At 36.5% G+C, this 22748-nt stretch overlaps 2 protein-coding genes and 2 non-coding genes across 8 annotated transcripts; 2 read left to right on the forward strand and 2 right to left on the reverse strand.

The window, feature by feature from the left end:
- Positions 1 to 659: 659 nt before the first annotated feature.
- LOC126751584 (uncharacterized) lies at positions 660 to 1877 on the forward strand. The gene is made up of 3 exons (XM_050461965.1): positions 660 to 878; positions 938 to 1185; positions 1257 to 1877. The coding sequence occupies exons 1-3, from the start codon at positions 861 to 863 to the stop codon at positions 1840 to 1842; spliced, it is 852 nt and encodes a 283-aa protein (XP_050317922.1). The 5' UTR covers positions 660 to 860; the 3' UTR covers positions 1843 to 1877.
- Positions 1878 to 2030: 153 nt separating this feature from the next.
- Trnag-ucc (transfer RNA glycine (anticodon UCC)) lies at positions 2031 to 2102 on the reverse strand. Its single transcript has one exon. It is a non-coding gene; the product is annotated as a tRNA-Gly (tRNA).
- A 302-nt stretch (positions 2103 to 2404) lies between these two features.
- Trnag-ucc (transfer RNA glycine (anticodon UCC)) lies at positions 2405 to 2476 on the forward strand. Its single transcript has one exon. It is a non-coding gene; the product is annotated as a tRNA-Gly (tRNA).
- A 1276-nt stretch (positions 2477 to 3752) lies between these two features.
- On the reverse strand, positions 3753 to 22554 carry LOC126751581 (uncharacterized). 5 transcript variants are annotated; one of them, XM_050461960.1, is made up of 16 exons: positions 22182 to 22554; positions 21507 to 22016; positions 14014 to 14431; positions 13651 to 13861; positions 12780 to 12851; positions 10542 to 10777; positions 10392 to 10477; positions 10017 to 10319; positions 9050 to 9956; positions 8620 to 8979; positions 8085 to 8542; positions 7920 to 8018; positions 7537 to 7847; positions 7180 to 7456; positions 6954 to 7109; positions 3753 to 6888 (listed from the first exon to the last, which is right to left on the reverse strand). In XM_050461960.1, the coding sequence occupies exons 3-16, from the start codon at positions 14204 to 14206 to the stop codon at positions 6688 to 6690; spliced, it is 3870 nt and encodes a 1289-aa protein (XP_050317917.1). In that variant the 5' UTR covers positions 14207 to 14431; positions 21507 to 22016; positions 22182 to 22554; the 3' UTR covers positions 3753 to 6687. The 5 variants fall into 5 exon arrangements, with proteins under 5 accessions (XP_050317917.1, XP_050317916.1, XP_050317918.1 ...); XM_050461959.1 differs by having other exon boundaries at positions 22138 to 22554; XM_050461961.1 differs by having other exon boundaries at positions 21507 to 21635; positions 21708 to 22554.
- Positions 22555 to 22748: the final 194 nt, after the last annotated feature.

Consider the following 22748-nt stretch of genomic DNA (forward strand, 5'->3'; position numbering starts at 1 on the left):
ATTGAACATTTCCCCAATTCTCAGTTTATGAGTTCAGCAAATAGATCCCAATTGGCTCGGCCTAAGCAATAAACATTTGAAGGGCTTCAAATAATATATCACAATTTAGTTTTAATTCTTTACAATATTTATAATGCCTATAATATTATATAAGGTAATCAGTTTGCATTAAACTTTTCATTATGCAATGCGGAAGATGATTATTCAATAGAGAGTGGGCCAAGTATGATACCACCTTATAATTATATATATGCATGTAATTCTGTTATTGGGTTAAACCGCTCAATAAGTATGCTAACATCACTTAACACTCATTGAAATTCCGGCAAAGTGGGCTGCCACTGGCGCCTGCACCGCTCTTTGTATTGAACCGGTTAAGTTTGTATAGTTAATCAAAATATTTCGTTTCCTGTCAATTCGGCGATTTAATTTAATCTACTTTGTAGTAATTCGAAAGCTTAACTCAAATATTAAAGCAACGCTGAAGACCACGGCGAAGAGAGCGGCTGATTGGCGTTAGCAGGAAAGCGAAAGGTGCAGAAAATAAACTGTTCTACGTGACCGTTTGCAGCAGTCCCTTTGACGCACACATCTTTATTACAGCAGCTCGTCCATACGCAGTTATCCAGGGGTGCAGAGATATTGGAAGATTTGCTATTATTGTTGTGCTAGTTTTGCAAGCGGCTGATATGGGCATAGCCAAGCAAAATCTGTATAAAAAGGCTTCGCATTTCCAGAGATTATTCAGTTTGTGTCTTCGACTTGTTTCAGCAGTTAAGCTTGAATATAACTAAAATTTGAGATCTCCATACCACTTTCAGCCAGCAGCTAACTAACGGATTAAGAATTCAAATACGAAAATGTCCACTAAAAATATGGTCAGTAAAATTTGGTAAGCTCGTAGCAAACGAGGCATTAAAAAAATTATCTTCCACAGTTTACACATGTCTTCTTGTTGTACGCCATCGGCTGCATTGCCATAAGTGCAGGTGAGGGAAATGTGGAGGTAAAGCCGTTAACACCGGAGAAGTCCTTGAATCGTCGCAGCCTGTCTGGATTTGGCAGCGAGTCAGGGCATACAGTAGCTATCAGCGCCAGTCCTTGGTTGGGCGGCGGCAATGATGCACATTTCGGTGGTGGTTTTGGGGCCCTAGCAGTCAGTGGCTGGAATCCTTGGAAGAGCTTGTAAAACAATAACAATATTAAATAAAAATTGATCATAAATATTTTGAATTCTCAATATGCTTATATTGCAGTGCTGCCAGTCACAGTTCGGCGCCGTCACCCAGCGAGGTGGCTAATGCCATTGCTTCGGCAAAGCAAGCTTCAGCCAATGTACTAATTGCGCAACAACAAATGCAGGCCGCTAAAGAGAATGTGCTCAATCAGCAACGCATGGCTATGGAGAAGGAAACAGCTGCCGCCATACTTACACAGAAGTCCGAGGCCGCAGCCGCTATTCAACGCTCCGAAGCAGCGGCTGCCGCACAAGCTGTAGTGTTGGCGCAGCAACGTTTGGCCGCCTCGAAGGCCGCTGTAGCGCATCAACAACGTATTGCTGCGGCGCGTGAAGCTGAAGCAGCATCGGCATTGCAACGATCGGCACATGCCGCAGCGGCTGAGATACAGAAAACCGAATATGAAGCCTCCAAACTGGGACAATATACACGTAACGGTAATGCTGGCGCGGCACATCATCTTACCTTGACCAAGGATGTGGCATTCAGTCCCATAACGGCAGGCACCAATCACGTACCCAATGTGCAGTCGTTAGGTCCATGGGCGAGCAGTGGTGGCAAGGGATCGGCTGGTGGTGGTGCTGGCTCCGGCGGTTGGCTGTAAAGCGCTCAATTTGAAGTTCAATATATACGCACATGTTTATTAGACTCCATTCAATAATTTTTTATTTGTTTTATTATAACTAATTTATATATTAATTATTGCAATAAAAAAGCAATTTGCTGCATGAAATCGTAAAGTTTTTTTTTTTTAATTTAGGAAAATGAAGAGTTACAGCAAAAACTTTGTTGTGCGTCGGCCGGGAATCGAACCCGGATCAACTGCTTGGAAGGCAACTATGCTAACCATTACACCACCGACGCACCTATCTACCTTCTCTTCCATTACATATTTGAACACTGTGAACGTTCTGCAAATTTTGTTTGCACTAATTATCAATTTCGGTATACAAATAATAAATATTCAAAAAAAATTCTGTAATACTTGCGTAAAATAGCGCCGTTATTTATTTTCTAATTGTCATACAAATAAATAAAAATAATTATTCTTGCTTCTGAATTTCTCTGTAAACCTTAATATTTTTAGAAGTATTCCTTTGACTCACGCTGTGTTGCAAACATTTGCCTAAATATCAAAAAGCTCCTTTGGCGAAAAATAATTTGTTGCGTCGGTGGTGTAATGGTTAGCATAGTTGCCTTCCAAGCAGTTGATCCGGGTTCGATTCCCGGCCGACGCACATAATTTTTTTCTTGTAAATTGTAAAGTAGCCATTTAGTTAGTTAATGGTAATATGATAAATTTTTTACTTAGATTAATATAGATCATTTCAACTGTAAAATTTAATTAAGCGGCAGCGTAAGACAGCAGTGTACCGATATATATATATACCATAAACATACCAAGTTGTATTTATATCAGAGAACGTATATTGTATTAAATATACGTTCTCTGTTTATATTCTAAGCGGAAACTCTCTTTTGTGTTGATTCGTACAATATTTAAAAATCGATGTCACCCTGTGTATCAGCTGCTCAAAATGGCGCGTTTTAATTTTTAAGTGCTAGAGGAAATTTGCAAGCAAGTCTTCGATATCCGCTTTTATTTACAAATAAAATTTGTATTCAAGATATCTATTTATATATTGTGTTTCTGTGTAATAATAAGTGTCAATTATGTGTTGATTAAATGCAACGTGAAGAATCCCCCGATTTTTAACAGATTAACAGATTCAATTTGGGATTCGGTGAAGTGGCATGCGCTCAGCGAAAGCAAGTTTAAATTAAAACTAATAATTGTAGTGCTTTTTAATAAGAATGTGTACGTTAATAAGGATGTAAATGATAAAAACAAATTTTTACATGTTCGTTTTAAAGAGCAAGTAAATTATCGCGAAATGAAGAACTCCGATTATCAGGTGGAAGGCGTGATGCAATATTGGCTAAAAGCATTTATTAAATGGAAGAAAAAGTAGTGTTCATAAAATAATATAAATATAATGCAACGCCAAAATGGTCTTCAAGACAAATTTTTTAATACATCAAATCAAACAAATTCGGTTAGTCAGTTGGAGACATGGAATATTCCGTAGCATTTCCGTTAAGAAGGTAAGTCGCGTTCTCATACTTCTAAATCCCGATTGAAATTCTAACAGATAAGTTTATTAGTATACAAGGAGTGTTATCAAAATAATCGAACTTTTTGAATATTGGATAGAATGCACTTCATATTACCTTTGAAAGTTATTATTTAGTAAAAATACGCTCAACCAGCACTTGCATAGATCTTTTTGCTGCTTAAGTGGCTGGAATAAAAACATAGAATTCTCCTTTTATATTGGTTTCCAGTTGTGGAAATAGAAAGAAGACACATGGTGTTAGATTAGGCGAATATGACAGGTGTTTGATGTGAGCAATGCGTATTTTCAACCAAACTCCGTTCAATTTTTCGGTGTTCCTTTAATTCAGTTGGAACCAAATGCACACAGACCTTTCTTTTAACCAAAAAGGTGTTAATGCTTTTACACTTATTAAATCCTTTAGCAAACATTGTCGTTGTAAAATTTGCATTGATAACAATACTCTTTTATTCGTACACTACTTACTATCTCTTCTCCAAAGTGTTTCTACAGCTTTTTCCTTTAAACAGTTAAATAAACATATGTTTTTTATTATTGTTTGCAACATTATATTCATAACACTACAATTTATTAGAAATCGTGTTCATATTTCACATTTAAATCAGCCGCATTTACATTAATGCAAATCGCTATCAGAATTAAATTTGTATCAACTTTTTGTTCATTTTGCAGTAATAATATTTATTCTTCGTCATTATGCACTTAAATGTAAATTTATGTTTAATTTAATATGTTTAGTATGTATGTAAATATTTTATATGATGTACATGTGTAAATAAAAACAAATATATTTTATAGTGGTGGCCGTATTTCGAGGTTTGTAAAATATTAAATTATTTACAAAAACAAAATATTTTATAATATATAAATATGCATAAAAGTATAATAGAAGATAACACTGGGCAAAATTGTGTGAAAATATTTGTTATTTAATTTTACGCTTATGTGTGTGTGTGTGTGTGTTGTCTGCATTGTACTCAGGTAATACTAGCGAATGTGAAATATTATAAAAAAACATAAATATACATACAACTATGGCAAATTTAGTTGTCTGTATAAATAAAATACTTGTACACAGGTTTATGTTTTAATAGAAGTACGTGGAATTGTTTGTGGGAATTAGCGCATGTGTTGCAAATGACTGATTGACAGGTGGTTTATATGGTAATTAAGTTGTTTTTTCCTTTGTTCGTGTTAATATGTGTTGTGCCTTTCCGCGCCAATAAATATATATAATTTATTCATAATTTTTATCCAACGTTTAAACATGTATGCGCCCATATTAACTGTTCTCTGCATACATTTTTGTATTGCTGCTAACAACATACTTACATATATATAAATATAATTAGCATATTTTTCGTTAAATATAAATATCATTTGCAAAAATGTTCACTTAAACTTCATACTTCACATCTGCTGTTAATTAAAAGTTCGTAATTATAATTTAATGTTTGACATAGGCTTGTTTGTATTCGGTTTTTTGTGAAGCTAAGTTGTTTGCTTTTTATTACCACAGCGCGTGGTTCAGGTGCCGGGGAGACCGCTGAAAGGAGAGCAAAGCTAGCTGATAAGCGCAGACGGGGGAAGGACTAGGGTTAAGGTTAATAGTTTTATGTAAATATCTATTAATATTTTTATGTATAATATTTGTATAACTATTCATCGCTTGTATATAAATTGTAAATGTCGTATTACTTATATTTGCTATTGATCAACATCTTTTGACTTTCATAATAATTATTATTTTCTGTATTGTTTTGTTTTTCATTTGTTACCAAATTGCATTTATGTATATAATATATTCGTACATAGAATTCGTATTGATAATTTAATAATATAGAATTAACATTAATTTGTTAGTTTTGTTGCTACTTAAAATGTAAATCTCATTCAAATTTTTGGTTGCGTTCTTATAAGGGCGTTTTGACTACGGCTAGATAATAGATTTTTGCTGTACCATCCACTTTCCGTCAGACGTAACTAGTTTGCAGCGAATGATTTAGGAAATGCAGTATCTATGATTGCTTGAAATGACATTATAATGGCAATATGCGGAAAGTATAAATAAAACCGTAAAAAATTCTTGCGAAATTGTTAATGAATGTGCGCTCGAAAGAAGCTGCTAAGATTTAAATGAGAACTTTATTAAAAAGCCATACGCGCTTTATTTAAATTTATTTAAAAGTGGATAATTCATAAACCGAGACCATTTATTTGCAAAAAATTCTTTTGTGGTGCACTAAAGTGAAACCAAAATAAATAAAAGGTAATAAAAAAAAATAAAAATAATAAAAAAATAAAAAAAAAAATATTATAAAAAAATAAAAAAACATAAAAAAAAATATAAAAAATGAAAAAAAAAAATTAAAACTAATAAAAAAATAGTACTTCGTGTTAACACTTGTAAAAAAGTAGAGTTCTAACGGCATTGCCATAAACAAAATGGCTTTAAAGGATACTCTTATAATAAATAGACTTAGAGCTATAGAAGAGAGCTGCAAGTAAAATTATAAAAAAAAAAAATATTACGTAATATACATAAGTGCGATATTCGAGTTCAATTTGAGTAAATATGTATGTTATATAGTAACTATATAAAGTAGAAAATGAGTTTTCATTGCCAGCATGGCATATTAAAGCAAGCACTTATTTATATGAAATCGTTTCATGGACTACGCTACCGAACTTGATTATTTCTCTAACGAATTTGTAAAAAATGTACGCAGAAAGAAAAAAAAAGAAAAAAGTTTTCTAAAAAAGTAAAGCAAAAAACTGTTGCAACAACTGACCAATGCAAGAAGTGCAACTACAATGTCAATATGGAAATATTGAAATGGCTCACTTAATATTTACTTTTTGTTCGCACGACTAGATGCCTTATATGGATGTACAATAAAATAGTCATACAGCAGTTAGCTGTATGTATGCGCGTTGCACATTGTAAATTTATAATGTATGTGTATATGCTATGTTATACAAATATATATGTATATGCCTGTTGATTAATATGTATGTATATAACTACTATGAATGCTCCATCAATACATATGTATGTGTCTATATATACTATATATGAACGAATGCATATGGAAATGTATGCGCATGAACATATGACACTCGTTGTATGAACGTCTGCTGTCAGTGCTGCAACTACTTCACATACAAAACCACGCGCATTGACGCGCATTCATATGCTGCATATAAAATACTTGCCAATTTATATGTAAATTAAAAACCATTCTTATAATTTATTAGCTAACTTTAGCTGCTTTGCGCAGACGTACCGCCCTATACACTAGACGGCCGTCTTAAACCGTTGTGCCGTATGCGTTGAAGACGGCGCGCGAACTGTCTGTGTCCAGTGATATATCTTCAGGGCTCGCTAAGTCAACGCGCACATTCGAGTTGGTGCGTCGTCGCGCCGTTTGCGCGGCACCCCAATTGCTGAGCGTCCAATGGAAGCCGGACGTTTGTACCGGCTCCTCGGACACTTTCACCTGCGTGCAAACCTATTGAAAGACAAATAATTCGCTGTTATTTAGGGTGCATTTGAAGGCACGTGCGTTCGGCTCACCTCACGGTTAACGCAGGGCAATGTTTCGGTGCCGTTGCCAACAATGCCTGAGCCGGAACCGGAATCACGTGTGCTGCCAATGCTGCTACTAGTGGCTAAGGAGTCGTTACTAGATTCTGTTACAACACCGCGATAGCGGGCAACTGATTGTACAGCCTGCAATAAGCGAAACATTAGATAAATCAGTGTAATTGATATAAAGAGAAGTTGATGCTGGTGTGCTTACCATCACATCACCGCCTTGACAATCCTCGATTGACTTGAGTATTTCCCACACAAGTTCCGAGTCGAGCGGTATAGGATTTTCGGAGTCACGATTGTGTATAGCGATGGCAATGTGCACAGGATGCGGCACAGGTAACGGTATAAGCAACTTCTCCGTGACGCTCTTCTCGTCCGTTTTCTTTTTCCACGGACGCCAAGGTTTCAGCGGCTCTGGCGCTTTCGCGTTTTGCGAACGGTGTGCGCGCACACGTGGCGTCGTCAAGCCGACGGACATGTCTCTGTTACGGTGTAATGTAAGTGATAAGTTACAGTAATCTTAATTAGCATTACTTATGTATTAAAATTGAACTACACTCACCGCTTTTCTGGCTTCCTGAAGTTGAGCGTGATTCTGGAGCGCGGATTGAAGGCCGTCACTTCGAGGAATGGCAAATGCACTTGCACATTACCACGCGGCGCGTACACGTTACCCAGCAAATCCAAACCTTTGGAACCTATCACATCGGTAGCGTTTTGTACCATTTCTGTGTAACGTGTTAAGTCGAGCGAGGGATGCGGTTCTAGTTTAAAATGTGTATCGTTCTCAGTCAATGGCGTTAGAAAATCTAAGCTAAATATTTCGGTATACATGAGACCGGCCAGACCGGGCCAATCGTTTACGCTAAGGCCCTGCGAATGGGAATGAAAGCAAGAACATCGTGAGTTTGCGTTTAACTAGCAGTAAAGTTGCTTGCGATTTACCTTATTATCCCAAAAGTCATCTTCACTAATGGACAGCCTGGCAATAACATGTGACGGATAACATTTCTCTAATATATGGGCGGCCAGTTGTATGGCAATCTGGAAAAGCAGCAAGTGCTTTCTTTGAAAGCCCCGGATTTAGTTTTTTTTTTAATTCACACTAACCTTTAACTCCTTGGTATTTAATTTTATGCGCGTTTTCACCTGTGTTGTCAGCGAGGTTTGCAGTTCTCGTCTCCGCTTTTCCAACTTTTCGTGTAGGGTGCTCATTAGATCGTGTGCCTCGCGATCCAGTGTCATATACGGCCCTGTCTTCGCCAGCTGTGCCGAGAATGGACCAAAGCAGGCTTCTACGAATTGACTGAAATCCTTTTGCGGCTGCAGTATGATGCGCTCCATGGCGTGTTGATATGCCTGAAGTTCGTCCAACTCCATTTTCGCCTCAAACGCTGCCAAAGCTTGTTCGGGTTTGATGATAAAATAGTAGTCGAGCGCTAGGCCCGGTCCAGCTATACGCTTGACAGCAATGCTATCGGAAGCCGGTACACGGCCACATTTTTTTATGAACAAGTGAAACGTCAAAGAATCCCATAGCAGTCGGAGCGAGAAGCGGGCCACACCAACTAAACAAAAAATGTAGAGAGTTTGAGAATGAAAACGGGAAATCATTTAATTTACAAGCGCTCTTAGCGACGCTTACCAACTAAAATTATGCTCGATGCCAGCGGACAGCAGAACGTAGCGACCAAAACGGCTGCAACCGGTTGTAAAAGCCCCTGTATCATAACGTTCCAAATAACAGCCTCCAAGAGTATGCAGTAACGATTGCGCGAGTTATCCGGACAGTCCAAATCGTAAATGAGTATCATATAGAGATGCAAAAGCATTGTAAATATAGGAATCCAAAGCGGCGCGGTCAGCGCTAATGCAATACTGAGAAAACTGGTGGCTAAGCAAATCAACGGAAATGCGAATAGTATGATAAGAGTGCCGAGAAAGCCCTTAAAGAAATAATTCCACACTCGATTTAAGTTGCGCGTCAGTCCTTTGCCAATGAAGCCTACGAATCGATAGGAACAGGGACGGTAATTTCATGTAAACTAAAGCAATGCAGAATTGTGTAAACTCACCAGTGTCCGGTTCCGTTTCGAAGTGTGTACGTGATTTTGATATGTGTCGCCAGAGTTCGATCAAGCGTGAGGCCATCGTCTGCGTAATGCTGGTCTTGCGCGGAAACAGAGTGCCATTGATCTGCGACAGCTCCAAGTCCGGCATGAACGGCTTCACACAGAAGAGCGCACGCAACCCTAATGGACTGCACCAGGGCACCAATATGCCGAGCAGAAACATCATGTTCCATGTCCAACACCAGGTGCGCTGCAGTAAATTTAGTAGACGCCAAAGTGGCCAGCGCGTGCTGGTTGTACGTATGATTTCCTTCTCCACCAAGAATACCGGCTGACTGGGATCAGAGCGTGGCGTTACGATCGAGGTAGCCTGCTGACTAATTACTGTAGGTATCACATCCGATTGACCTTGAAAGTTGCGTCGTATTATCCAAGCACTCGGCGACCATATACGGCAAGCCCATTGGAAGCTGCGCGTCGGCGTTTTCGCATTCTTAAGCTCCTTGAGTAGAACTGGTTCGCGCTCTTTCATGAACGCCAAGTCGCGACTAAGAAAATAGGCAGTTTGGTGCAAATTATGTTTGGTGCACATTTTTAGCGCCTCCTCATGTGCCGACCAGGCGGATTTGCTGAGTTTGCTTTCCTCGGCTTTGCGCAATTTCGAGCGTAGCCAAGGCGCGACACGCGACAAAACCGAATGATCGTTGGCAAGACATTTCTGATGATCTTCGCGAGTGCGCTTAATATCCTTCTGCACTTTATCCATCGCCTTGTACATGAACACAACAGATTGTGCCTGTTGAACTAGAAGTTCGGGAATGCCATCACCCAGCTCCGCCAATTTGGGATTCGATAGTATGGAGGAGTAGACGCGTTGCAGGTATTCCTTCATAACCGCCTCATTTACTTCCTATCAACAAATTTTTTAGCATTAATATTAACATTAAAATAAAATTTATTAATTGCTCACCTCCTCGATTTCCTTGTCGCTGAGCTTTTTGGCGCGCAGCTCTGCAATGAGGCGCTCGCGAAAGTGCAGAAACCAGCCGCGTGTCTCGCGCTCCAATATGCCGATAAGCACCGGCAATGCTTTGCGCATGACGTCACGACAGAACAGGCGCAAATCAATCTCCTGACCCTTGGGCGTGAGAAAGAGATATGGAACCGGTTGCGTTACCTCACAGCTATTGAAATCGAATTTTTCCATTGTGGCGCGACGCAGCATTTTGCGCACGTACGAACACAGCCCATCCAGACAGTCCTCGAATTCGGGCTAAAATTTCAAAAGAAAGTTATTTAACGTACAAAGTAACAAGAGTATTTTGGCATTTATTGCTACACTTACGCGGCACACAAGCTCCGCGATTAGAAAGCGGCAGCGCTCCTCCTTGATTTTATAATCCAAGTTATGCGCGAGCAATGCCGGCACGCCTACAAAATAACACAAAAGCAATATTTATTATTTTAATTTTGCTATTTGTAATACTTTACATACCGATAAACATATCGACCAGCTTGATAATACCATCTAGCAGCGCTTGCGCGGCGTGCACTACCGAAAAGAAATGTCCAAAAATGCGCGCACGCGCCGTCACAACAATGAAACGCGCGGCCAGCGCCAAGTCGCTGAGGAAGGAATCATGGGCGCGCAATGTGCCCTTCTGCAGCAGCTGCGACAGTCGCCACTTGTGCACCTGGCCGGGAAAGTGCAAGCTGGGCACATCGAATTCACTGTGTCAAAAAGTCAAGAGAAGAGAAATTTGAAAAAGGAAAAATGCAAAGCAGAAGGAAGGTGGGCAACTGCAGTATGCGGAAATCAATAAAAACAAATCAGTTCCGGCGAAGTGCGCTACTAAAGTGTGGTGTTTATGGGCGTACTATTGCGTTAGCGGCGCTTCAATGTGAAATGTGCCTTGACATGCTGACAAACTACTAAGCAAATGCATATGCGAGCTATGTACATGTTAAGTAATTGCTTTGTGGCTGCGCAGCTCCTGGTAAAAAGGAAATTGCGTTTTTATTTTTGTTGTGTTTGCTTTTGTTTTCTTATTTCGTTCGGTGGTTTGTATGCGTATTAATTAAAGAGGAATGCGTGCCGCGAATGCGTAAAATGTCAGCGAAGAAATGTCAAACGCCTAGCGAGCAGGCAGCTCAGCAAATGGGTGAGGATGAGGAGCAGATGAGCCGATTGCTTTGTTGTAAGAGCGTTTTTATTTCGTTTTTGTGCTTTTTGAATTTGGTGAGTAACTAATATTTTGCTTATTGGTAGATAAATAGAAGTAGACAATGCTATGGAGTGATTTTGGCAAAATTATAACGGGGACTTTCGAAAAGCTTTCGAAACAATCGTCAAGATTTTGGTTTAAATTTCAACAAGTTTAATTATTTTGTACAAAAGAGGAGCAACGAGTTTGGAACGAATTAAGCAGCAAATTTTTTGAGGCATCGCAATGTATTCCAGTGAAGGTAGCGATTTTTAAATTTCCACATTTTAGATTAAAAATTAGACCTTCTATTTTTAATTATAGTTTTGGGATCTTTCAATCAGTATTTGGGATTAATTTTAATTCTTTTATACTGTATATCGTCACCTTGAAACAAATTTTGAGTTTTAGTTATAAAATGATTATATAGCCGAAATATACAGAATATAGTATAGTAGTCGAAAAAGTCTTTTCGTATTGTGTCTAGAGATGTCGTTGCAGTCGTATATCTTCAGTGCTACCAGTCTTATTGTGTCATAAACCATATATTTATTTTTGGAAAGCCTGACCAATGAGATTTTTCTTATTTAAGCCATTCAAAAAATTAATGATTTTTCAAAGGAAATCCGGCTCAAGTTGTTGCAGCACAAAAAATTCTTAGTCAGCAAGATTTTTGTTCAAAAATGGGTGAGAAAATAAGAGAAGAAATGCGCTATATTTTGAAATTTTTGTCCCACTGGCACGAGAACAAAAAAGGGAAGAATATCACGCGATTATGGCGACCATCAATGAAATTTGTGAAGTTTACGGAGACGATGCTGTATCAGTTCGTGTAGCACAACAATGGTTCGTTCGCTTCCGTACTGGAAATTTCGAAATTTCGACTTACTCTCATGAAAGTTTTACACTGATGGAATAATGTCTCTAGCGGAAAAATGGCAAAAAGTGGTCGACCAAAATGGTACATATTTGTTTATTTATATATTATTATAAATATAAAAAAATAAGTTGAAGTTTGATTAGAAATACAAAAAGACTTTTTCGACTACTCAGTATTAAAAATATTTAATTTTTTGAAATTCACAAGTGGATATAATATATTGCGTTAACAACTCGTTTGCAATTACGGCATTATAGCCATTTAATACAATAATATAAGCTTTTAGGGGAAGTGCACATCATTCTGAAACAACTCGATTTTTGAAGATGCCCATAAATGTCAGTGTTTGAAACATGGAATTAATTTAAATTCATTTTAACATAAACACATACAAAAAAGCAAATATGGAATTGTATGAATATATGTATGATAGTATTTATGTATATCTTGACTATACATACAACTGGCCTCTACATATGTACATATGTAACGCAGGTATTTGATACGCAGCTCAATAAACAAAACATTGAAATCGAAATTAATTATTTTGTAAACAAAAAAAAATTATTGAAAATGTACACAAAAAGGCAAATATATGCATGTATGTGTGTATGAATATTTTGAATTTGTTTATTTGAACGGTATTTACCCATTTTTACGTATTGTTTCCAATTGTGCCAAAGTTAATTTCTTTGGCTTGCCGTATTTATCCTTTTGCAAGCTTTACGCGTATATTTTACAACAATTGCAAATATTTTGAATTTTTTATTTTCGATTTTAGGAAATACAGAAAAGAGATTAACATGATGTGATATTGAATACAGAATTGTAAAACGAATATAAAATAGCAAAGTGATATTATTACTAAGGAAAAAATCAAGCGCCATACAATTAGAATAATAAATTAAGGAAGAAAAGCAAAAATACGAAAATCAGCTGTTTATTAAAACCAAATTTCGATTCGAAAAAATGTTTGTAATTTGCAGCAACGCTGAACGGTGTGTAATGCAAAGAGTGTAAAATAAAAAGAAATATGCAAATTGATAGCGAAAGATCTAATTATGAGTTTATTTGAGAAAATCTCTGCCAAGCCAAGCCTGAGCGGTGAGCTGACTTTGATGACTGTATGCTAAGCCGTGATTTTATTGATAAAATAAATACAAATTAATTATTAATTTAATGCGAGTAATAGAAAATTATTAAATATTCTTAAATAAAATTACATAATTGTTTTTAGCTCAACTTTAGTACCCAAGCGCTAGCAGATGAGCACATAAACAAATAAATTGACCCGCATTGTTAGCAATAATAACCGAGAGAATGCAAACAAAAAGGGAAACAAATATTTTTCACAACAACAAACAAAAATCACAATTGAAAATAACAAAAACAAAAATAAAAAAAGACAAAAACAAAAACAAAAAACACAAAAACCAGAAATAAGAAAAAACATAACAAAAGAAAGAAAGAGAAAAAAACACAAACTTATAGGCGATTATAAAATCGATAAAGTGGCTCACCCAGACTCGCGCAATGACTTCAGCTGCGAATTGGTGAGGCGTCGCGGTTCACCGCTGCCATCCGATGCAACGGCATCCAACTCATCAAAGGGCGGCGCTATAAATAGGTCGCGCAAATTAATCGGTCGCGTTTTGTTGCGGTTACTGACGCTGTTCGTTGCATTGTTGACGGTCAGTACTAGTGTTGTTGCGGATAGCGGTTGCGGGAGTACTGCGAAACCGATGACATCGTCGCAACAGCAACAGCAACAGCAAAAGAAAAACAAAACAAAGTAACAATAAAGTTAATCAGTGTGATCATCAACGCTTAGCGTAAATAAGTGTGAGTGTGTGTGTGTGTATGTATTTTGTGTCAAAACTCACCGATTGGGAAGGTTTTCCAATGATACAGAAACTGTTCGGCTACGTGTTTGATTTGTTCGACCAGCTGCTCGACTTCGGGCGGTGCGCCAACCAAATTAACCGTAAATTGTACAGGTTCACGCTCTGGGCCGGTCAATGATAGTGGACGTAGATGTGTACCGGAGGCACTGCCCGCTAGTGGCAGCATTGACATTTTTTTTATCCACTAATCTTTACGAGTTTATTCGCCTCTACTTTTTGGCGTTTGTATGTGTTGATGTAAAAGTTTTTCTGCTATCAGCGGGTCGTCGACTTTGTTGATTTCGGTTAAATTATGTTCTATTACAGCATTTCGCTACATCATCGATAGTTATTGAATGATTAATTTTGGCTTTGGGGCGTAGATTTCATGGATTTAGAATTGTGAAATTCGTTGATTCTGTAAAATTAAGAAAGCCTTTATTATATAACGAATATTTAATTTATTAATTTATAGAAATATGCAATGTACATATGTATGTGTTGCTGCTTACCCTTCATTTAAGCTTGGGGCAACTTTTCGGAAGCTAAATTAGGAATATTGTGTTCTTCAAATCTTTGAGGTTGCTTTTCGACCATAGACATTTATAGCGCTAAGCAATTTTTTTTTATTGTGTATACTTGAATTAAAATTTCAAGGTTACAAATGTATGATTTAAGCGGTTACATGGGATTACGGGCTTAAAAAATCGATTTTTTATAGTTTTATTGAATTCTACAACACCTCTAGAAAATTGTCCTAAATTTTCAAGTTTATCCGAGTAATAGTTTCGGAGATACAGCCTTGGGAACTTGTGCGCTCGAGGCTTGCTAGGCTTTGTGCGCCGTCTTTAAACGCGTTTTTCTCGAAACTGTGTTTTTGAAGTCGGCTGTTAAGATTTTTTGCGAACTAATCAACCTATCTTCATGAAATTTTACACAGCACTTTGAGATATAATACTATTCTTAAAGACTTGGATGAAGGATTTTTTTCGATGACAACTATTTGAAAAAAAAAATTCGCGAAATTTTCACTGAAATTTTAATTTTTTTGAAAAAATGTCTGCCAAAATTCTAATTTTCAGTTTTTTTCCTTCGTCCAAGTTCTAAATTAAGGTTTCGCTAAAACACGTATTTTTTCACGTTAGATGGTCCTGTAAGGAGTTATTCTGCCAACGCGGGCCCATCTTTTTTCCGAGGTGTCACCGGAAATGGCGTCGCAATGGCCGAGATTAAAATTTGTCTTTCTAAAAATTTCAGAATTTCTTTGTTAATAGTCTAATAAAATATTTCATTTTTTGTATGAGAAAAAATTTGTTGAAAAAATCTGTTTTTTATCCGAGGAAATCCATGTAACCCCTTAAACTACATTAACCAAATTCACCCAGAACAAGTCTCTTAAGCATCCCTACCGACATGGTAAAAATTAATGGAATTGGAAGATAGCCCCGTCCTCTAACCATATAACGGTACCGTTAAAAACTACTAAAACTGTGATAAATCAATGACTAAATACGCCAGTGCTGATTTATAATTGAAATTGAGGGGTAATCCTTTCCTGACAACGGTATGTCTGTATGTCAAAAAAGTATTGATTCGGGTCAATACTTCTCTTAGCTCCCTTATACCTAATACAAAGTTTTTTTTTTGAATTTCCGGGTGATTTTTACCGCATATATCGGCCAACATGTGAGTTATCTCAGAAAGATAAATGAGGGTTTTTTACTCATAACAATGTATCTCTGTGTCTACCCATATAACTATTACCGGGACTTACTTTACATTTATATGTACATATGTGAGGTATCTTAATGAATTTCATGGAACATTTTATTGGTATGTCGCATGTTAATAGAATGTGGTACTGGCAAAAATAGATAAAATCGGGTCGATAATACCCCAACTCCCATATAGTACATATAATGATTTTCGTTTTTCTAACAAAACAAGAAAAAACGTTAACTTCGGTTGCACCGAAGCTAAATACCCTTCACAGGTGCATTTCTGTTTTTGTATGGAAGCTATATGCTATAGTTAACCGATTTGATCAATTTCTTCGGAGATTACATTGTTGCTTTAGGAAATAATATACATACATATACCAAATTTCGTGAATATATCTTGTCAAATGTGAAAGTTTTCCATACAAGCATTTGATTCCGATCGTTCAGTTTGTATGGCAGCTATATGTTATAATGGTCCCATATCGGCCGTTCCGACAAATGAGCAGCTTCTTGAAGAGAAAATGACGTTTGCAAAATTTCAAAACGATATCTTAAAAACTGAGGGACTAGTTCGTATATATACAGATAGACGGACAGACGGACGGACATGGCTAAATCGACTCAGCTCGACATACTGATCATTTATATATATACTTTATAGGGTCTCCGACGATTCCTTCTGGGTGTTACAAACTTCGTGACAAACTTTATATACCCTGTTCAGGGTATAAAAAATTATCGCTATTGGGGTGAGTCCAATCCTCGTGTGATTCAGGAAACGCAATTGCATCCTCAAAAATACCGCTTGTTGCGGATTGTGGTATGGCAAATCGGGTCTTATTTCTTTCCAAAACGATGCTGACCGACTTTTTTCACAATTTGATGAAATCGACGCGGACGATCTCTATTCCATATTGGCGACTCGTTAATTTCGAGAAATGGCCCATTGACCGCCAAGATCACCGGTCGCTTTAACGTCTTCAGATTCAGGGTCAGAAATCAAAGGTTTACGCCATAGAACAACGACGCTCGAGGAGCTCGAAGACAACATTCAGCGATATATAGCCGAAACTCCAGCCGAAATACTGCAGAGTGGTCATAAAAAATTTGCGCAAAGGGGTGTATATATGCAAACGGCCGCCATTTTGTTCAAATCATAAATGGCATAAAATTATCCTCATTAAACAAAAAAAAAAAAATAACATATTTTGACCATATTTAAAGGTTTTATTTCACTTCATGTCGTTTTAAGATCACTTTGTTGTTGTTGCGACGGTTATCCAGTCTCCGTTAGGATGGTAAGGTTCAGATAAGTTGTCACCGAGGTCATCCAATGGTAGACCCAGGAAACGTGCTGTTTCGACGGGGTCTGACCATAGGGAGAGAAGTGTCAAATGTGACCAGCGTTAGCTGAGCATGCAAAGCGGTGGTTAGAGTCATGCATTTTACAGCTTTTGCAAAAACTGACGCCGGGCGACCTTCCCAAGAGACCTCAGGCAGTTTCGACGTTTTCGAGCCAGATTTTGTTCACCGGTCCCATTTCTGGATCAATGGTGCCGCTGAGAACGTAATCGTCAATGGCAACCGTTACGCGACATTTTTTTTCAATAAGACGGCGCCACTTCCACACAACACATCAATCAATGAATTTATTGAGAGAACACTTCGGTGAGCAGATACTTTCACGTTTTGAGCCGGTCATTTGGCCACCAAGATCGTGAAGTATCATACTGTTAGGTTTTTTCCTGTGGGTATATTAAAGTCTAAAGTCTATGCGGACAATCTCGCTTCCAAGGCCTAGAGAAAAACATGACTGGAGTCATTCACTAGTTACTAGTCGAAATACTCGAACGAGTTAGCGAAAATTGGACTCAACGGATGGACCATCTGAGACGTAACCACGGCCAACATTTTATTTTTTAAGTAGGGAACCTTGAAATGGATCACCCTATGTATGAGGGCCGTCCATTGGGTACTTAGCCAACAAAAAATGGGAAAATATTAAAAAAATGGATTATATTACATTTAAGCCCTTCACTTATCAGCGCGTTCTCACTGCCGTTGAACAGATGATAAAACAGCTGTTTTTGCCATTCAAGAATTCACATCGCTTAATATTTATTAAAAGAAAACATTGTCATATAGTATTTTGTAATAAAAGCCGTCTTCTTTTAAATATTTAGAGTGGATCAGTTTCAAATCACATCGATGGAGCGGTTTTGAACTGTCATTTTTGTATGGCGAAAACTTGATAAATTTATAGGATATCCTACTAATCCTATAAAATTACCACTCAACAGCCGAAATCGGTCTGAACATAGTGTAAGTCGGCTAAATTGACAGCAGCTGCATGCGGGAATGCACTCCGTTCCAATGAAAGTCGGATCTACGAAACCACAGCTGGGCTTAGATAATAGGACCATGTGCTGTCAACTCAACAGTATCCTTTAAAATTGTTGGAAAAAACTTTCTGCCGCTGCAATATCAATATGAACAACAACAACTATAATATACTAATCTATGGTAAATTTATTTGACCAAAGTAGCGCCAACGGGCGTTAGGTCTAGATATCTATTAGGTCGCCCTAGTATTACATATGTATTTTCATACTATGTTTGTTTTTACAGTGATACTTTCTGATTTTAACCGTTGGATTTCTTATGCTTGAAAATACTAATGAAGCAAACAATAAAAACAAACAGCTGTGGTGGTCAAGTGTATGTACAAGCGCTGGAATTGCGGCATTTGGAATAAATCCAAATTAAAGACATCAAAAGCTATTAAAGCGGAATTCTTGATGGAATAATAAAAGCAACAACAACACTATTAAGACCGACAGCAAATTGAAAGTGAAATACAAAGCAGACAAATACACGAATGTACGAAATCGCCGCAAGATCTCTATTACTTAAAAAGTGTACAAGAAAGTTAAGTACAGTGCGGTTTTTAGACGTGACTATTGGAACTGTGGTGCCCATCTACTTTTTGGGAGATTTTGCGGTAGAAAGAAAGACCAAAAATGTGATGGCCACCGATCCCGATTTTCACGAGAAATTTTTTTTAGCGCTAGAAAGTTCACTTTTGTTTCACATGGTAGGAGTGATGATTATCCCCAAGCTATTGGTGTGGCGTAAAGTCACTGTCGCGATGGAGTCATGATTTGATGAATGCCTGAATGCCTGGATCGGAAGATGTTGATGTTGACGAACTTCGTTTCCAATAAGACGGTGCTATATGCCATAAAGCCAACGAAATAATCAATTTATTGAAGACAGCTTTTGGTGAGCGCATTAGCTCTCGTCGAGCGCCTTTGGCTTGGCCTATTTTTTATTGGATTAAGATGAGGCGCTTGTCTACACTGATAAGCTCGAGAGGATTGACCTCGGCCCCAATGCTGCAAAAATGGTCGAAAATTGAGTTCCTCGGCAAAACAGTAAAATAATTTTTTAGAAAGGCCATGCCGTTATTTCTGTATATACTGGAAGTATACGTTCAGTATTTAAGATATTGATCTGAAATTTTGCATCGAATTTTTTTTCTGAATTTTTGAAACCGATTTCGGTCAAACCGAAGTCCTTATATGGAAAACTTTTTTTATTTGACCAGATATTACAACAACAACAGTAGTTGTGAATTATGTACAATTCAAAAACGACAGTTTTGCTCAGTAGTATGTATGTATGTATGTATGTACATATACATATGTATATACATATGTTCGTACATGTCAAACCAGGAAATTCTGTATATTTTTAAAAAATCTGTCCTTATAACTTACATACATATTTGTCTATAATATATCAAGCGGCGTTGTTGTAAAATTACAAATACAACAAGTGAGGGATAGTTGCTCGAGTAACAGCAATGACAATAAAAAATTACATAAATAACAAGTGTTTGAATATTGAGAAATGCGATGCGCGCAATATGGGTGGGGTCAAGAAGCCAAATATTGCAGCACGTTTTTCCACACTCGCGTAAAAAAAAATAATATTAAGCATTCATATATACATATAAAGTATAATTGAGAGCTGATTAATATGATAGATTCGAACAATTACAGTACACATATACATACATACATATATATGTATATACATAAGTATACATACATTACAAAATCGTAAATATGTACTAAAAACTATTTTTAAAGCAACTAGGCTTATGCTACATACATACATACATAGAAGTTAATGTATGTAAACACATACATACATACATAAAACTTCTGGAGAATATAAAATCAAAATTCCGAAATACTTATTGTTTACACATTTTATTTTGGAGGCTAAAAACAAGTTTTATTAACAGCGGCACCAACTTTTGGGGTATAAGCAAATGTGCGAAACATATTTTAAATTTGTATACATGCATATTTTTATATTTCCTATGTACATATGTATGTATGTACATATGTGACTTTTGATGGTAGAGAAAAATTTAAATTCAGACATTTTCACTCTACAAATTTTCTTCTAATAATTTAGTTTAACTTGTGTACATATTTGCTTTTAGAACATTTACATACATAGATTTCGAAGCAAGTAATTGAAATGTTTAAATTAAATGATAATTAAAAATTTGTTCTAAAATATTTATTTTTAAAAGAATAGTGGTATGATAAACCATATTATTTGGTAATAATGTTCAAGTTTTAGAACGCTCAGTTTAATCGACACTCATATAACCCAATCGGCATAACGTAGAAGAGTATTAAGTTGAAATTTCAGCGGACGCATAGGTCAGCTTTTATTCAGAACAATATTTAGAATTTCTATACTCAAATATCACATGAATGACCCCTCATATTATAAATATTTTCGTAAATAGTATGCATTCACGCTTACAAATATAATTTCTAATTTTTTTCCTCAGAAACTACAATAAAATTACCTCACCTAAGCGTAGTTATCGTGCACACAACACTTTAACTACACAAGTTTTAATATTTGTGCTGAACTTAGTATAGCATGGCGTCACCAGCACTGATGTTAAGTCCTCGTCGCACCAATAGGCATGTATGTATGTATGTATGTACGCAAATTATTGTACGTATTTACATATGTATATACAAACATAACTAAATGCTCCTGCTTTCAGATCAAAACAATTCTTAAGAAAGTTAACTTTTTGTTATAATAATGCTGACAGCATCAAGTGTTACAACTGGTATAAAGTTAGGTACAAAATCATAACACAAAACCAAATCAAAATTTATTATTAAATTTTATTGTTCGTGTGAGCATTAATAGAGTTGTTGTAGACGTACTATATACTGAAGCTTTCGTTGTAGCTATTACTACTAATGATGTGATGTTAAATCAACGAGTTAAATTTCGGCACATAGTATATGGTAAATAATTTATGTGCGCATGGATGTATGAATAGCGATTTAAATTAAACTTGTTGTGAGAACTAATACACACACACATACATATGTACATACATATATGCAAGCAACATATAATTAAAGTTTTGTAAATGAGATTTAACTAAGTACTGTGCAAAAATGTGTTTCAATCTCTATCATCTTGACTAAAAATTTAATTCGTAACTCACTTTACTATAGTGAAATATTAATATTTATTATACATACATATATAAAATGGAACACAAAAATCTTTGTAACTCAGTACGCCAATTCCATATTATGACAGACAAGAATGTGCTGCAGCGTAGTCAATTAATTTATTTATACACGGAATGTGTCTGCGTACGTAGGAACGACTATACATGTTATGTTTTTTGCGTGCTTTTCTACTTGAACTCACCGGTTTTACGTGTGCGCTGCTCTACTCCCAGTTACAAGCTCAAGTCTTTACAGCCGCCATCACCAACTATGCGGTACTCAATGCTTTCGCAGACTTGTAATCTAGCAGCCTCTTCCCTGCATATACTCGCTATTATATTGACAAGGTATGTCTTCGGTTATTTGCTGGCACGGTCAGCCGGTCAATCTGCACAATACTCACTCGGAAGATTTCGCTTTGAGCGTCTTTGTAATATACCACCACACACGTTGACCCTTCTTTTCTTGAACGTTTTATTGCTCTCACACCTATTTTTACGTAGTGGCTCTGCTTTGTAAACTTTTTTTATTGTTGTAACTGCAGCCGCTATGCTCCTCACTTCCACACAATACAAACGTTTTACAGCATCTTACATTACTACTCCATTGTTTGTTGCATTTTATTTATATACATATCTATTTTTTCAGCCACTCTTATTATAGAAGGTACTTCCTCAAGTGACAAAAGGGATTCAAATCAACGAAGCAGAACCTAAAGAATCAGATTTCTTCACATTTTTCAAATCTAAATTTTGTTTATATTAACATGCGCCCTATATTTTAATGGTCTACATATCTATATATCCTATTTTTAAATTAAAATTATCTTTTACAAGGCAGTATCACTTCACGGTTCTTTCGGTTTCACTCCACGCACCGCTTATTTCCTTTTTCAGTTCTACTCCGCTCCACCACGCTCGACACTCCACTTTGCAGCACAATTTTCATTCACACTTCATCTTTATTTCCACTTCGTGTTATAGATTTTTCCATTTTCATTTATTCTTTTCATGTTTCATTTATAACTTTGAATACCAGTTTTTTCATTTTCTCATTTTTAATCAAATTACATACATATATGCACATTGATTATGGATATATTTTAGATACGTTTTATTCTAATAAGCAAATTTTCACTTTCTGTTTAGGAAATATTGGAAAATGCGATTCCAGTCAGAATATATGAGGAAATCGAACTTACAAACCGAATGCACCTTTTAATGCTTTGAAAATCTCGGAAAAACTGAAATGCAACTTTGCTCTTTCTTTTCTTTCGGTCGATTGTTTACTACCACTAACAGGTCAGAGGCAGGGTTGCTACTTTTTGAGATATGTTTAATTGATGTGTAATGTTTTTCTACACCATTGTATTTCAATGAAACAAGAAAAATTTACATAAGTATATAAAAAAATAACTAATCTGTACGTAAATAAGCTAATTTGG

The sequence above is a fragment of the Bactrocera neohumeralis genome, chromosome 2 (assembly GCF_024586455.1).
Source record: "Bactrocera neohumeralis isolate Rockhampton chromosome 2, APGP_CSIRO_Bneo_wtdbg2-racon-allhic-juicebox.fasta_v2, whole genome shotgun sequence".
In the NCBI taxonomy this organism is placed as follows: domain Eukaryota; kingdom Metazoa; phylum Arthropoda; class Insecta; order Diptera; family Tephritidae; genus Bactrocera; species Bactrocera neohumeralis.

Bases quoted from the DNA above. Each gene is read 5' to 3' on its own strand.
- LOC126751581 (XM_050461960.1), bottom strand. From the start codon at position 14,206: ATGTCAATGCTGCCACTAGCGGGCAGTGCCTCCGGTACACATCTACGT. The intron at 12,852-13,650 runs GTGAGCCACTTT...ATACGCGTAAAG, and splicing joins AAGTCATTGCGCGAGTCTGG to CTTGCAAAAGGATAAATACG. The intron at 10,478-10,541 runs GTATGTAAAGTA...GTTATTTTGTAG, and splicing joins GCTGGTCGATATGTTTATCG to GCGTGCCGGCATTGCTCGCG.
- LOC126751584 (XM_050461965.1), top strand. The intron at 1,186-1,256 runs GTAAAACAATAA...CTTATATTGCAG, and splicing joins TGGAATCCTTGGAAGAGCTT to TGCTGCCAGTCACAGTTCGG.